Below are 17,693 nucleotides of genomic sequence, written 5' to 3'. Positions count from 1 at the left end.
TCTTTTAGTCGAGATAGACACGATATTGAAGAGGTTTACATTCATTCGTACGTAATCGTAAATTCGTAATATTATTGTTTGGTGATAAATTCGGCAATATTTTTGGGATAATATCGTTATATTGTCTTAAAATATAATATAAACTTCACGATTTGATGTAATAAATTCTATATCGCTTGTAAGTTATCCTAACAACGTGAATGTACAAATACTTACTCGAATTAGTACATTTTTTTTTTGGTTGGTACAAATATTTGTTCCTTGTAATTTCTGGTTTAGCAAAAGTGGATCTTGCTCTCTAAACACTCAAGTCTTGGTGGGCTTGTAATATCTTTGGTCTAATGCTTTTTATTTTGAAAACCCATTATAAAAAAAACAATAGTTTTATAGAAAAATTCTTTAATTCTTCATCTTTCTCGAATTCCTTGCTCATCAAGCTTCCTCTTCGATCTTCCTGTTAGACTCGTCGTGCTTGCGAATTCCTCCTTTGGTTTCCTTTGCAATCGTAAGATTACTTCTACTACATTCCCCAATCTACATCGACGTCTTGAAGTAATCTTGCATGCCCTAGCTTTATAGAGGAATTTTATTTGATATTTTCCTTCAATTCTGTTGATTTCACTGTCTAGGCTTTCTCCTTTTGATTTAAACTAGCAGAACTTGTAACCCTAACTCTAGATCGATTTTTGTTGTTGATAGGTTCTTTATAATCCTAACCTCTATATGTCTACCAAAAGAGTAGATATGGGTTCTAAAGATTATATTAGCAATCTACCAGATGAGATTCTAGGCAAAATCTTGTCATTGCTTTGGACAAATCGTGCTGCTTGCACATCGGTTCTGTCAAAGAGGTGGAGGAATCTGCTTGCGCTTGTAGACAACCTTGATTTGAATGACGCAAGTGGTGATCATCGATACTTCTGTGATTTCGTGGACAGAACACTTGCTCTCTTAAGCAATTTTACCACCGTCAAGAGATTCTCCCTGAATTGTGACTTTAAGCATGCCTCTTCTCGGGTGCGGAGTTGGATTCACACTGTCCTTGAGCGCGGCTTCTTGAAACTTCACTTGGAGACCGCACGTATGCATCGTATAGACACTGAGGTCTTCACGAGCAACACACTGGTTGACCTCACAATATGCGGTCGGTTTTATGCTGAGGGTCGTCTTCCTCCTGGGGGAGTGTTTTTCCCAGCGCTTAAATCACTTTCTCTAGTTTCAGTGAAGTTCAAAAATGCTGAGATGTATCAGGATTTCATCTCTGGCTGCCCTGTGCTTGAGGAATTATTCCTACATTATGATAATGACACCAGACGCCTCGCTTGGAATGGGCTCGTATCGAGTCCTTCAATCAAACGACTGAACATCTATCACAATCTTCCCGAGTTACGTTTTGGTTGCTTGCAGACACCCAGCCTTGTGTATCTTGACTATTCTAATTATGTCTTGAAAAAGTATGCGGTTGATTTGGGTTCCCTTGAAGAAGCTAGACTCAATATCCGATCTTGGGAGAGAGTTATAGATGAAAATGAGGGTGAGAGCTATGAGGAGGAAGACGAAATTTTTGGTGATGTTACGGATCTGGTTAAAGGGATAAGCAATGTTAAAACCCTTCATTTATATTCTGATTCTCTTGAGGTCAGTTTTGCTACTTATTCTTCTTATATGATTGTTTCAATTTCAAGTGTATGCTAGCTAGCAAGGTCTCATTTTGTATTATATGTCTGTTTTGGTTATGACTACAAATTCAGGTGTTTCACTTGTGCTGTGATACAATGCCGGTGTTTCACAACCTCGTTACTTTATCTTTTGAGAGTGACAAAGAAATAGGCTGGCAAGTGGTGCCACTTCTCCTCAACAAATCTCCAAACCTAGAAACTCTAATCATCAAGGTATCATCAATTCTTAGATCAACACCACATAATTTTATTTCTTTGCTAGATTACTATTGTAAATGAATTTGCTTGTGCCGTACGTATTATTTTCGTTGCTTTAATGTTTTATTTGAATTCCTTTTGCTTTCAGGGTCTTTTGCACCAAGTAACAGATATGTGTGGGAATGCCTGTCCTTGCATTCCTAAGAGGAGGAAGAAGAATAAGAAGAAGAAGAAGGAGGAGAAAGAATGCTGTTTATCGACATGTCAAGTGAAAGTGCTAAATATTTCAGGGTATCGAGGTACTTGTAGAGAGCTGAAACAGATGAGGCATTTCTTGGGAAATTTGAGATGTCTTGAAACTGTCAAGGTTGGTGTTACATTGAAACGCAGAGAAGATAACAATGGTATCACCAATGATGTTATGGAGCTTCCTAGAGTTTCATCAAACTGTCAGATCCAATTCTTTTGATTTTTCTCTTGAAACCTGAATCATTAACATGCCAAAACAATATTTTGGAAGATACACTTTTTTCCTCTGCTAGGATAATCAATAATTTGCTATTTATTTATTTCGGGAAAGATTAAGTCTTTGTTATTATGAAAATAAGATAATGTGGTCCTAGTTATATGAAGAGTACATCTTAATTGAAATTTCCTTCTACTTGTATTTTTATGATGTTTCCTTCATGAGCAATTGGTATATACGTGATTTATGGTACGGCCAGTGGACGTATAATTGAAGAAATCAAAATGGTGAAGGAGATGAGAGCGATACACATATAATTGGAAAAAGAGTGTACCTGTTGAAAATAGTTTTAACAAAGTAAAAATTAAAACATAAATCTTTGAGGAAAACTTTAAGCAGTGTGATCATATACAGAAGATAACTCTTTCGGAATTTAAGAAAACAACAAAAAAAAAACTAATTAAAGACAATAATTCACCAAAGTTCTATAATCTCCTCTAGATCTTCAACTTACTAGTAACATAATGATCAAAATACTAAAATCAACATAGCAAAAAGTAATTATGATGACACTCTTATATCTTTATTTGTATTAAATGAAATTATTTCAAATCAAAAGTTTATAATTTTGATAAAAGTTGATTCATGAATACATCATTAAATAAAATAATACGTATATGTATTAGAAGCAACAACTATATGCATACATACGTAAAAGATCAGAAGTGAGTTCATCAATTTCTTACTTCAGACATGACAATGAAATGGATGGGGTAGACTACAACTTGTGTCAAGGCAGATCCTTGTTTAGAATGTAATATTTCTACCTTGTCAATTTTATACTATTTTCAACTATGTGTAAAATATCATATTTTTCTTTTGTAATTTTTAGGTTCAACTATATATTTATCCATATCATATACATAAAATGAGAAATTTTCTTATTTGAAATTTAATTAACTATTAAAAGCTTTTACAAATTTTAGTTTCCAAATATATTTTTATCTCATATATCGTAGATTACGTAGGTTTCAAGAGACTCCACGAAACTCAACCCCTTCATCAAAGCCTTTTCATCGAGACAGAAGTTGTTATTGCTATCATTATATATCGTCTTCGCTCGACAATCCTCCACCGAATAGAACAAATGTGATGTTGTCACTTTTATCGGTTCACTTTTCTTAAATTTTCTAACTATCATTTTTTTTCATTCTGCTTGTTCATATGTGAACCACACTCATAAACTTTGTATGAGGAATTTTCAAGATCTATATAGTGGCTAATTGGCCATGGATCCATGGTGCAATTAATGCTAATGTTAGGACTTTTTTTTTAAGGTTAATCTTTTCTTCTTTGATTGGACTATTGTTCAGTTTGTAGTAGCTAGGGTATTAAACAAGTCCCTTCGGGGACATCCGATAAAATGGGTATTAACCAAATTGATGGAGGAAGATTAGATAGACATGAGCGGATAGAGTTTGAAATACAATGGCGTTAGATTACAAAACAAAATTTGTTCGGTTATTTGTATCCCATCTTTTTTAAGTGTAAACTAGATGATGCTCGTGTTACAATACGGGATGATTTTTTTTTTCTTTCTAAAGTAAAATTGATATGAATATTTACGCACATTAAATATGAATTTTTATTAGACTATTTTTGTTGTATTTTTACCCCCCCCCCCTCTCTTCCCAAAATGTACAAATTTATTGTGGTTAGAATTTTTTTATTGCGATATAAATAGAACATCTTGAATATAGGTTTTTGATAATTTAATTTTTAGTAATTAAAAATAATTGGAGAGGAATATTTAAATTTCATTTTCTCACTTTTAAATTTGCATAAACTAATTAATATATTTTTAAAAAACTAGTGTTGACTCGTTTGGTTACATAGATAGTAGAGTGAGATTTTTTAGACTATGCTTGGTAATAGGGATAGTAGATCTAATTGTTTAGAAATTTTTATGAGAAATTGCACTAGATAACCTAAAAAAAACAAAATTAAATATCTAACCTCTAACCCCTCTATTCACTCTCTTTCTCTTCCTATCTCTCTCTACCTTCTTTCTAAAAAACTAATTTTTCTTTTTTTTTTGGTTATTCACCTAAATCACCCAATTTTTATCCTTAAAGAATTTTGTTTGTTTGTTCTTTATGTCAATGACATATGATGTAAAATTCAAATAATTAGATGTTAGTTTTTGAAATGTAATTTCCCTTCTTTTTTTGTACATCAAGTGTAATTCCCTTTTAATATTAGGATTGCCTTGCACATGCCAAAAGAAAAGAATGTAGGATTGTCTTTCAAATCATTCGATATGATTTTTGTTTTTTAGTTTTTTTTTTTATATAATAAAATATGATTTTTTTCTCAATAAGAAGATATTTTGAAACATTTTTTAACATGATAGATATATCTTTTAGATAAAAACAAAATATCACATTTACCTTATTTTTCTTAACAAATATTGGATTCATTTTTTTCATATATCTTCCTTGATTCTCATTATTCCAGATCAATGAGAGGAAGAAAAGGAGGAAAAACCATTGTGCAACGCAGATATCTAATAGACATGAAGTTAAAAACGCTGCTACCATTACATCATTCAACAAGGAAAAAGATAAAACAACTTGAAGTGGATAGAGAGATTTTCGAAAACGTGCTGCTAAGATCTTCTACCTCAATCATCTCCAAGGGGGAGATTGAGATCCTAACATACTCTCTCAACTCCATCTCGATAAACAGTGGCGAGGGTTGAGTGGTTTTCAAAGAGATCGCTTGTCCATACATCCAAGACTTCGAAGAGGATAAACAACTCTTGGAGAAAGATGAAATTAGTTTTATCTTCTCTAACACTGGAAGAAGAATTGTATATGATTTGCTAAGGAAGATGCTTACACAAGAGTCTGTGAAAAGAGAAGTTCGCAGCTGGATTACTTAAGAGTGTGATAAACTTGTGTCTTCTGCCGATTGGAAGAGTATTTATAGGGCACACTCTTTCATCATGACAATGTTAGATTCTCCGAAACACATTGCTTGGGATTTCCTTATGCATATTACTTTAAAAAAACTGGCTCACAGCCACAACCACGAATTTGAGATTCTGGAGATAGTGTCTCTTGAATGCATCTCTCTGTATGGAGATGTAATGCTACATGCAATGACAGCTCACTATCTCCCTCATTTGGAGAAGTTTCCAGAGGCGAATAGTTGTGCAACAAGCACTTATGCTACAATCTGCATCACCACGATTCTTTTGGAGAAAAAAACATGGTATTTTTCGTGAAATAAGGAAATAAAAAATATTGTAAACTTGTTTGGTTACATAGATAATAGAGTGATGTTTTCTAGACTACTTGGTAATAAGGATAGTAGATCTTAGAAATTTTTATAATTAATGAATTTTGTTGGTTTGTCTTTATGTCAATCACATATGGGGTGCAAATGATTGACATGAAATAAGAGGTTCAAAGAGTTGAATGACCATTCATCTCACTTTTTACCATTTGAGATGAATAAGTTGGAAAATTGATTCAACCCATTCAACCAAAAAAATTGTAAAATTGAACAAATTATAAAGGAAAATTGTTCAATCTTTTCATCTGCTATTTCACAGTGGAATGAGATGAATGATGTTCAACTTTTTTTTTTCAACTCAAAATTTTACAATCATTCATCAATCACTCAAAATTATTTCCAATAATGATGTAAAATTCAAGATATTTGATGTTAGTTTTTTTAAATGTACTTTCTCCTCTCTTTTTTTTTTTTACATTAAGACTGCAAATGATTGTTTCAAATTGAATGGTTTGAAAATAATAGGTTGAAATAAATTGAGTTGAATCTCATTCAACCCATTCCTCTGCAAAAACGTAGATGAATAAGTTGAACACTTTTACTTTATAATTTGTTCATTTTTCAGTTATTTAAGTTGAATAGGTTGAATCATTTTTTCAACTATTTCAACTCAAATGGTAAAAAATTGGTTGAATGTTCATTCAATTCTTTCAATTTCTTCAATTACGTCAACCATTTGCACCCTAAATGTACTTCCATTTTAATATTAGTGGAATTGTCTTTCACTTGCAAAAAAAAAGTAGGATTGTCTTTCATTTTCATTCGAGATGATTTTGGTGTAATTGTTTAATGATTTTTTTTTCATTAAGACGAGATTTCAAAACTTATTTAACATGATAAATCCAATAACCTAGAATTTCGAATAAATTTAACAAATTATGATATATTTTAGAAAATTACCAATCTAATAAAGGGAGATTTAAAAAAATCATGGATCAATCCTTTTTATCAATCAAGTAACGAAAGAGATCGTCCACACAATGATAGCTTTTGCTATCGACATAAATCAGATGACGAAGAAGATCGTCAACACAACAAAACTTCTTGAAATAAGCGAAAGAGTGAAGGAAAAAAATAAAAAAAGCGAAAGAGCAAGAAGACACCATGGCCTAGGTTTCTCTGTTAAGGATGGTAAGGAGAAATGGTTTATATATCTAAAACCAACTTCATTGGTCAGCATTTTATGGATGTCTCACAAATTATAATAAAAAAAGTAATAAAATAAATGAAGTTGAAGAAAGATAATGAAGTTGGTGTCTCTACCAAAAACTTATAGACACTCTTTACAAACTTGATCTACATGTGTCCACATATAATTTGTTCATTTCTTTTTAAATTTTTATTAAAATTATATTACAAATACTAATAGTTATACTATTACGACTCTCATCCAATGGAGATGCTTAGTTCTTGATTTTAATTTATGGTTTAGAAAAACTGGGCCTTGCTAGAAACACTAGTCTTGGTGGGCCTGTAATATTTTTCCGAACCCATTATGAAAAAGACAAAATATAATTATTACAAACATAAGTTTACTTCTACTATTTTTGTATCTTCGACCTCAAGCTACACAGTCCTCCATTACTCTCGCATGTTCTAAATTTAGAGGAATCTTATTTGATATTTTTCTTCCATTCATTACACTGTCTAGGTTTTTCCTTTAAAATTTGCGACGACAATTATCTGAACTTGTAAACCCCTAACCCTTACCCTAACTAATTTTTTTTCGTAGATAGGTTTTTTTTTTTTTTTTTTTTAGATAGGTTCGTTAGAACCCTAATCTATATGTCTACCAAAAGAGTAGATGTGGTTCTAGAGATTTAATTAGCAGTCTACCAAATGAGATTCTTGGCAAAATCTTGTCATTGCTTTGGACAAATCGTGCTGCTTGCACATCGGTTCTGTCCAAGAGGTGGAGGAATCTGCTCGCGCTTGTAGACAACCGTGATTTGAATGACGCAAGTGGTTGTCCTCGTGACTTCTGTGATTTCGTGGACAAAACACTTGCTCTCTTAAGAAATTCTACCACTGTCAAGAGATTCTCTCTGAATGGTGCATTCGAGCATGACGCTTCTCAGATAGACAGTTGGATTCACACTCTCCTGCAGCGCGGCTTCTTGGAGCTTCACTTGGAGACCCTACGTGTGCATCGTATAGACACTGAGTTCTTCAAGAGCAATACACTTGTTGAGATCACAATATGTGATATAGGAATTAGAGTATGGAGAAATGTCTTGGGGAGTGTTTTTTCCTGTGCTTAAATCACTTTCTCTAGTTTCAGTAGAGTACTGATGCTGAGAAAAGATTGGATCAAGTGGGCTAAAGCCCTTTAAAAGAGACATCGTTCTCTTCTTCTTCAGCATGCAAAAACCAGAGAAATTATTTTTAGTTGTAATCTTCTTCTTCTTCTTAGTTTGTGTTGAAACTATGGTGTTGTACTCATCTAGATCGAGATCTCTCCGTTAGATCTTTGTCATTTGAGATATCGGCTCGCGTTTTATGAACGTTAGTCCGATTTGGTTCCGGTTACGATTTGAATTGAAGTATTGGTGTTTTTCTTTATCAAAGGTATCAGAGCTGTGTCATCCTCGGATTCGTATCAATGGCGGCAACACGATCTCCGATGTTTGTCACGGAAATGGTGGTTCGTGAAACCATGGCGAAGACTCGATCGCAAGCAGTGGTTACAGAAGAAACGATTGGATCGAGGATTCAGGCGTTAGAAGATTTGGTGAAGGAACGAAATCAGAAGATTGATAGAAATATTTTGGATATGCTCGAGGCTATGAATCTGTTGACGAACAAGGGATATTCGTCTCATGTACAAGATCTTCGCAATTCGTCTCGTGTATCACCAGCACCTGCCAATTCTCCATCAGATCCAGCACATGGACATCGTTCAGGTATCTCTAATTCTTATGTGAGAGTTACAAGGTTGGCGAAGTTAGATTGTCCTCGATTTGGTGGCGATAGAGTAAAGGAATGGCTCTTTAAGATTGAACAATTTTTCTTGGTTGATCGAACACCGGATGAATTGAAAATAGGTTTAGTATCTGGCCTATTTGATGATCTGGCTGCTACTTGGCATCAATGGCTGGTACAATCAGTTCTGTGGAAGCATGTTATGCACGATTGGATGACATACAAAATGTTGTTGCAAGGTAGATTTAAGGAGCTGGAGGTTGATCCAATTGTTGAGTTGAAACAATTACAGGAAACAGATGGAATTAGAGATTATCATGAAAAATTTGAGCTGATCAAATCTCGTGTGAATCTATCTGAAGCATACTTGGTTAGTATTTACTTAGCAGGGCTCAGAACAGATACTCAAGTGAATGTTAAAATGTTTCAGCCACAAACAGTGAGCCAGTGTTTCATGCTTGGAAGATTGTATGAGCAAGCACATCCTAGAAGCCACACTGATACCAGAGGGATTAGTGAACCGAAAGCAGCGAAGGATACAAAAGTGGTAGAAATTGAGGTTGAGACAAAATCGATTGAAACGATGGCACATGAAGCGATTTTGAAGGAAGACTTGATTCCCCAATTTCAGGTACCGGTTTCTAACTTGGAATCTAGACTTCGATTTCACAATGCATCACCGGTTGTTTGTGAGGATTCCCACTCTGTTGTTGTTGGCTGTACTGACTTGTTTAATCATCAAGAAACGATATTGCAAGCTTTATACACCACCAAAGCAAGGGATGTGTCGCTTCAGAAATCAACAAGTGTCCCTAACAGTCAAGTTGCACACCAACTGTTCGAGAAAATGCCTCTCAGAGAACAAAGTAAAAAGAGGCATATTAAGTGTTTCAAGTGTTGGAGATTCAAATTCAAACTAAGGAAACAACAGAGAGGCAAGCCACGAATAGCACACAAACTGATTTACAGAGGGGGTGTGATGTACAAATATTTTGCTTCAAGTGTCAAAGTTGTAGTAATAAAGAAGAAGAACAAGTTCTGTAAGACTTGGTCTACGCTCAAAGATGGCTGTTTTAAGAAAACCAGGCCACAAATAGAGGATGTGATGGGTGAAGATCGCAAGAAACAACATGGAGATAGTGAGCATGATACAAAAGTCTTTGAAACTTTAAAAGACCTACAACAGTTTACACTTGGTGAAGTGATGTTCCAAATAAAGCACAAGTGGAGAGATGATCAATTTTCTGTGGAGAAGACTATAAAAATAGGCAGGAACTTTCACTACAAAAATAGGTTAATCCAAGGTGAATTAGTGAAGATGGGAGAACTATCTAAGCTCAGATTGAAGAAACATCACATGTCACAGTACTTATGGAAGAGTTGGTGTTCTACAGTGCTTTATGGATATTTTCTTTGGGAACACAGTGACAACGGGACGCAGCTCTTATGCAGCAGGAGATTGGTTGTTTACAAGCTTGGAAGTGAGGCCAAGAATGCTGTAGCGGTGTCTCAGCGTGTGTATTGGACTGTTGCACTGGATTTTGCGAAAGTAGAACCAAAGCTTGAAGTCACACAAAGCCAAACCTTTGACCCTGGGATTGGACTTGAATCACAAGAGACTCTAAGAAGAACTATGGAGGTAACGGCATGGGAGTTCTCTTTGTTTCGCATTGACAATTTCCAAACACTGAACCTTGTGGTCAAGGTTCTTTGAAGAGGGGAGATTTGATATAGGAATTAGAGTATGGAGAAATGAAGAAATGATGTAAGAAGACTGGCACGTGTGGCACGTGAGGAGTAGTGAGCTGCAGTACACGTGGAAAGAAAAGATTGGATCAAGTGGGCTAAAGCCCTTTAAAAGAGACATCGTTCTCTTCTTCTTCAGCATGCAAAAACCAGAGAAATTATTTTTAGTTGTAATCTTCTTCTTCTTCTTAGTTTGTGTTGAAACTATGGTGTTGTACTCATCTAGATCGAGATCTCTCCGTTAGATCTTTGTCATTTGAGATATCGGCTCGCGTTTTATGAACGTTAGTCCGATTTGGTTCCGGTTACGATTTGAATTGAAGTATTGGTGTTTTTCTTTATCAATATGCGGTGGGTATTATGCTGAGGGTCTTCTTCCTCTTGGGGAGTGTTTTTTCCTGTGCTTAAATCACTTTCTCTAGTTTCAGTAGAGTACTGATGCTGAGATGTATCAAGATTTCATCTCTGGCTGCCATGTGCTTGAGGAATTATTCCTACATTATGATAATGACTCCAGATGCCCGGCTTGGAACGGGCTCGTATCGAGTCCTTCCATCAAACGACTGAACATCTATCACAATCTTCCTGAGTTACGTTTAAAGGCTTACGATGAATGTTGGTTTAAGACACGGAGTCTTATATACCTTGAGTATTCGAGTTATGTCACGGAAAAGTATGTGGTTGATTTTGGTTCCCTTGTAGAAGCTAGACTCGATCTTCGACTTATAGATGACGATGAGAATGAGAATGAGAGCGATGAAGATGAGGCTGGTGAGGATGAGAATGTTTTTGGTGATGTGAAGGATTTGGTTAAAGGGATGATAAATGTTAAAACCCTTCACTTATCTTTGATTCTCTTGAGGTCAGTTTTGCTACTTCTTCTTCTTCCTCTATATTGATTGTTTTAATTTGAAGTTGCTAGCAAAGTCTTATTTTTATTATATGTTTGTTTTTGCTGTTACAGTAATAAATCCAGGTGTTTCACTTGTGGTGTGATACAATTCCGGTATTTCAAAACCTCCTCATTATATTTTGAGAGTGATAAAGAAAGAGGCTGGCAAGTGGTGCCACTACTCCTCAACAACTCTCCAAACCTAGAAACTTTAGTCATCAAGGTATTATCAATTTCTTTTGATAATCTCACACACACACACAATCTTATATTTCTTTGCTAGATCATTGTGCATGAAATCAAGTTACAAATCATGAAAGCAAACTTCATAAAAAAAATTGACTCTGAATTATATGCCTTTAAAATATTATGGAATTTTTATAAGATTTAAAAAATTTTATGGAATTTTTATAAAATTTAAAAATTATTAATAATATTATAATAATTTTCATAAGATTATAATAATTTTCAAATAGTTTATATAAGATTTAAAAATTATTATAAATCTTATAACAATAAGAAGTTCCATAAACTTCTTATGGAATTTAAACCTTACAAAAATTCCATAAGAAGTTTATAATATTAATAATATTTGAAAATTATTATAAAATATTATGGAATTTTTATAAGATTTAAAAATTATTATGGAATTTTTATAAGATTTAAAAATAATTATAAAAATTGACTCGAATTATATGCCTTTAAAATATTATGGAAATTTTATAAGATTTAAAAATTATTATGGAATTTTTATAAGATTTAAAAATTATTATAAAAATTCCATAAAAAGTTTATAATATTAATAGTATTTGAACTCTATAACAATTACAAATTGACTCGAATTATATGCCTTTAAAATAATTAAATATTATTAAAAATAAAATTAACGAAGTGGTGTTTAATTTCACATGACGGGGTTATATGGTGGGACGGGTTTGGGTAGATATTAATATGTGATGGTATACAATGGCTGAAATCTTAGATATAACAATCAATATACAATTAGTCAATTACGAAGTTTGGGTGGATATTAAAACTTTTATGAAGTTTCAAATATTATAATTTTTAAACTTATAAAAATGACAAAATGATGTTTAATTTCACGGGACGATGTTATATTATCTTATTGCACAAATTTATGGAAAGATAACAAAATCAAATCGAAAATATTTCAGTTAAATCTATATTTTATTGGAGATGAAAGGTAAATTGGAAAAATTGTCGAGAATATTTTTTTGCTCATAACCAAAATATTTACTACCTGGATCAGACCGAACCCCGGATATCCAAATTTGCCGGGAGGATCAAAAATGGATTCCAGATCGGTCAGTTCTCGGATCCTCAGATAAATAATATCTCCTTCTCTGTCTCTCGAATTCCCCCGTCGTCACGACAGAAAAGCTTCTACTTCGATCTTCTTGTTGGAGATCTGTACTGCTTTCGCATCCCTCTTCAGGTTTCCTTTCGCTATATCTTTATTTTCGATCTGAATTACATGATCCTCTGTACGAATTTTTGTTGATTGGATTTCCTGGGTAATTTCGTTTTAAGATTTGCTACCCTAATTGAATTTCTAGATAATGGGTTCTAGAGATTTAATTAGCAGTCTACCAGATGAGGTTCTTGGCAAAATCCTGTCTTTGCTTCCGACAAAACGTGCTGCTTCCACATCGGTTCTGTCCAAAAGGTGGAGGACTCTGTTTGCCCTTGTAGAAAATCTTGATTTGAATTACGCAAGAGGTGGTGATCCTGGTGACTTCTGTGATTTCGTGGACAATATGCTTTCTCTCTTAAACAATGCTCCCACCTTAAAAAGATTCTCTCTGCAATTAAATTTTGCATTGCCCTTGCATGACTATTCTCGTGTGAATAGTTGGATCCAGACTGTCCTTACGCGCGGCTGCTTGGAACTTTATTTAGATATCATATTTTTGGATACTATAGAAATCGAGGTCTTCACAAGCAACACACTGGTTAATCTCACAATATGCACTGGGTTTTATCCTGACCGTCGTCTTCCTAGTGGGAGCGTGATTTTCCCAGCGCTAAAAAAACTCTCTCTCATTTTAGTGATGTTTGAAGATTATGAGAGTTATCAAGATCTTATCTCTGGCTGCCCTGTGCTTGAAGACTTGTTTTTATATTATAGTGAGGCTAGATTTCCCCCGAACTGGAGTGGCACTGTGTTGAGTCCTTCCATCAAGCGACTGACCATCTATCACCATTTTCCCAGTTACCGCGAGGCTCAAGATGATGTTTTCTTTAAGACACCAAATCTTGTGTACCTTGACTATTATAGTTATGTTGCAGATCAGTATGAGGTTTATCTGGGATCTCTTTTAGAAGCTAGACTGAATATTCGATCATGGGAACGTCGACGTATGGTTGATGATGAGGATAGTGATACAGAGAATGATGATGATGATGATGATGAGGATGGTAATACAGAGAATGATGATGATGATAATGATGATGGTGATGATGACGACGATGATGATGATGATGATGATGATGAATATGGTGAGGATGCTGTGGGTGATGTTACGGGTCTGGTTGCAGGGATAAGCAATGTTAAAACTCTTCACTTGTCCTATGATTCTCTTGAGGTCAGTTTTTTTCTTTTTCTACTTCTTCTTCTATTGATTGTTTTAATCTGAAGTCTCAATTTCTATATGTTTGTTTTGGTTGTGATAATAAATCAGGTGTTTCACTTTTGTTGTAAATCAATGCCGGTGTTTCACAACCTCGTTACTTTATCTTTTGAGAGTAACAAAAACAGAGGTTGGCAAGTGGTGCCACTTCTCCTCAGCAACTCTCCAAACCTAGAAACTCTAGTCATCAAGGTCTAGTATCATTTTCATTTGATCAACACACACAATTCTAGTTCTTTGCTAGATTATTATATATGAACTTGCTTATGTCGTTATGCTTTCAGGGTCTTGTGCACGAAGTTACAGATAGATGTGGAAACGCCTGCCCTTGCAAGATCCCTAAGAAGAAGAAGAAGAAGAAGAAGGAGGAGGAAGAATTTTGTATATCAAGACTAGAAACTATAGTCATCAACGTATTATCAACACACACACACAATTCTAATTCTATGCTAGATTATTGTGTATGAACTTACTCGTGTCGTTATGCTTTTAGGGTATTGTGCACAAAAATCCATATATATGTGGAGCCGGCTGCCGCCCTTGCAAGATCCTTGAGAAGAAGAAGAAGAAGGAGGAGGAAGTATGTTGTTTATCGATATGTCGAGTGAAGGTCCTAAATATTTTAAGGTATAAAGGAACTCGTAGAGAGCTGGAACAAATGAGGCATTTCTTGGGGAATTTAAAATGTCTTGAAACTGTCAAGGTTGGTGTTAACGTGAATCACCAAGAAGACACCAATGATGATTATAATAGGTACATGAGAATCACCAATGCTCTTATGAAGCTTCCTAGAGTTTCAACAAACTGTCAGATCCATTTCTTCTAATTTCTCCTTTCCTCTTTTATTTATTTGACTGTTGCAAAACCTTCTTTATTAAATTGTTGCAAACATTAGTAATCAAACTCTAAAGTTATTGTATATGATATTCTCCTCGTTTCATAAGAAGCAAAGGTTAAGCATTTTGTACCGTCGACTCAAGCCGTCCACTAGATAAATGTAACGATTCGTAACTTATTTTAGTATAACAATTTGGGTCAAGAACATATAGTCACATATCAATCTAAAGTTCTAAATGTTCAAGAAAGCAATGCAAACTGACATATTTGTAGAGTCTCTATGTACTTGTTTTTCATTTTAAGAGATTAGATTTTTTTGTATTTTACTATTATATAACTACCAACCAAAAAGGACTTTACAAAGGATCCAAAATCCACGTTCTAGGTCTAACAAGACAGCAACGCATTTAAACTAACTACATAGTAGTTCTAGTTCGCGTATGAAGTTTAGCATAATAATTCAATCATTCTCTTTCTTTATGTTGCTGGTCATATATAGTTTGGCCATTGCTAATGCTAAGTTAATCTAATTTATACTAAATCACCAATCAATTTTCTGAAAACTCTGCATTCTCGTACACTTTTTTTTAGGCGTCAACACCACAATTTCTGGCAGTAAATTTTTATCCTCAAAAATAAATTTTAATTACGAAAAATAATCAATTAATTAATTTCTCTTTTTCTTAAGTGAGGCCACAATCTTTGCAAATCTCTCTAACGTTTTCCTAAATCTTGGCCAGACAAAGATCTAATAAATTACACAAAATAGCTGTTAGTTTGTGAAATATGGCGGGAGACAATACCAAACCAAACAAGCCCACATTAGATGCAGTAACGTTAAACTTGTTAGACACACGTATTTATCATTGGAATGTTCCGTTTAGTGATAGATAAATGGTTATATTATGAGTTATCAAATGTTACTCTAAAACACATGCTTTTGATCAACAAAAGACAGAGACATTGCTTTTAAGTAGATTAATTATCATATTTTAGATTGAGACTATAACTCATTACGTGAAATTGTCCCTAAGTTTAATATTAACTTGTTACAATGTTCCATGATTACTTTTACTCCAAAATACATGATAGAAAGAATATTAATTAAGCTGAGTAATCGTAAGATTTCCTTACCTTTCTCTTGTAGGGTTCGGAAGAACGTTAGTTTTAAAAATCCAAGAACCATCTATTATTCTCTAACTGTGTTTCTGTACATAATTAATTGTTAAGCTTTGTTAAAGTACATCCTCTAATGCTACTATGTATTGGCATACCTCTGATTAATTGTCTAGACTCGCGAGTCACTAAATTTTTTATAATCACAACAACATTTATATTTCCAAAACACTTTTTATTAAAATAAAACTAGCTGCACATCTGACAAATATAGTTTTTTGGTCTTATATTTACCAACATTAAATTTAAAACTAATCTCAAAATTACATTTGAATATATGATAGACAGTAATGAACAACTAACATGGGCCCTAATGAACAACCAAAAGTATTAAAAGAGAAAAAACGAGAACAACCAAAAGTATTAAAAGAGAAAAAACGAAGATCGAGGATTTTAAACGAAATTAACCATGATCAATAAACCTACGGAACCATTTATCCCGTTTATTGTAAAAATTCCATCCAATTTCTCAAAAATATTACTTTACTAATATTTTCAATATAGAGATGAAAACTAGTTAGAGATAAAAGTTATATTTATAACAGTCAATTTGCAATGGACCTATTCCCCGCTGCTCCCTCACAAATCGACTATAGCAAGGGATTTGCGAGAGACAGCTGTTCCCCGCAAAACGCATCTCACAAATTTAAAAACGTTGCGATTCCCTTGCAATTTTTGCGAAGAACCATGTCCCTCGCAAATTACGAGGAACACGTGCACTAGCAAAACGATTGCAAAATCATGTGCTCGTTAATCCTTTGCAAGTTTTGCTACGGATTTGCAACTTAATTGCTAGTGTATATTAATTTGGCAATTGCGTAAATAAAGAATATACATCTCGGATGAAAGAAAGAAAAGAATAGAGAATATACATCTCTGATTTAATTTTTCTCGGTTTAGTCGTCGTTAATCCTTAAATCAGAAACAGAAAAACTCTAACTGCTTCGATTTTGTTCTTTTCCGATCTTCAATTCTTAGAATTTTCTGATCATTCTCACCGAGAATTTCACAATTCGTTCACGTTGAATTTCAGATATGGACATTAATCAAATTGATAAGGCTGTCGAAGTTGGGGAGATTATTCTTGAACTGCGGGGAGGGGTAAATCCGCCATCCGGAGTGCCAAATCTGCAGCATGAAGAGACAAATCCGTCTCCGAGAGAGCCTACTCTGTCACCGGAAGTGCTAAATATGCCACATGAAGAGACGAATGCATCTCCGAGAGAGCCTACTTTGTCACCGGAAGGGTCAAGTCCGCCACATCAAGAGACAAATCCATCTCCGAGAGAGCCTACTCTGTCACCGGTAGAGCCAAATCAACCACTTGCTCAATTTGCTCTAAGAAGACTCCATGGTTGCTCCTTCTTTGGATGCAACCATGGAGTTGCTCAAGGAATGAGATATTGTTCTCAAGATCATAGTCAAATGGCCAACAATGATAAAGATATGGCATATGTTGTGGTTGATGACTTTTTTAATGTGCAAGAGAGGAATGCAAGATGCATTATCTCTGTTATGAAGAAAGAAAATGGTATTATGACTGGAATTGATACAATCCAAGATTCCACTATATTCAAAAAGATACCTTGGGAATGGGAAGATTGGATAGATCGCGATTACCTAGATCTTGAACTAGTAGAAGCTGGTTTTTTTACCATCCTATCACTAAGCCAAAGATGAGAAATTTTGTGTATGATGGTAGTACAGTCTCATGGACAAGGAAGTCTAACTACACAATTCAATATAAGGGTGAATATGTTTCTTCA

The 17,693-nt window shown here is 34.3% G+C and overlaps 2 protein-coding genes across 2 annotated transcripts; both read left to right on the top strand.

Annotated features, from left to right (window-relative positions):
* Nucleotides 1-387: 387 nt before the first annotated feature.
* Nucleotides 388-2,442, top strand: LOC110229393 (F-box/LRR-repeat protein At2g29930-like). The gene is made up of 4 exons (XM_021029429.1): nucleotides 388-505; nucleotides 700-1,638; nucleotides 1,752-1,892; nucleotides 2,026-2,442. Exons 2-4 carry the CDS (start codon nucleotides 724-726, stop codon nucleotides 2,344-2,346), a joined length of 1,377 nt encoding a protein of 458 aa, XP_020885088.1. The 5' UTR covers nucleotides 388-505; nucleotides 700-723; the 3' UTR covers nucleotides 2,347-2,442.
* A 10,044-nt stretch (nucleotides 2,443-12,486) lies between these two features.
* LOC110229171 (F-box/LRR-repeat protein At2g29910-like) lies at nucleotides 12,487-14,874 on the top strand. Its single transcript, XM_021028532.1, has 5 exons — nucleotides 12,487-12,719; nucleotides 12,841-13,869; nucleotides 13,966-14,106; nucleotides 14,199-14,327; nucleotides 14,408-14,874. Exons 2-5 carry the CDS (start codon nucleotides 12,844-12,846, stop codon nucleotides 14,738-14,740), a joined length of 1,629 nt encoding a protein of 542 aa, XP_020884191.1. The 5' UTR covers nucleotides 12,487-12,719; nucleotides 12,841-12,843; the 3' UTR covers nucleotides 14,741-14,874.
* The last annotated feature ends 2,819 nt before the right edge of the window (nucleotides 14,875-17,693 follow it).

The sequence above is a fragment of the Arabidopsis lyrata genome (assembly GCF_000004255.2).
Source record: "Arabidopsis lyrata subsp. lyrata unplaced genomic scaffold ARALYscaffold_4, whole genome shotgun sequence".
Classification (NCBI taxonomy): Eukaryota; Viridiplantae; Streptophyta; class Magnoliopsida; order Brassicales; family Brassicaceae; genus Arabidopsis; species Arabidopsis lyrata.
This window is presented reverse-complemented; position numbering and strand designations above follow the sequence as displayed.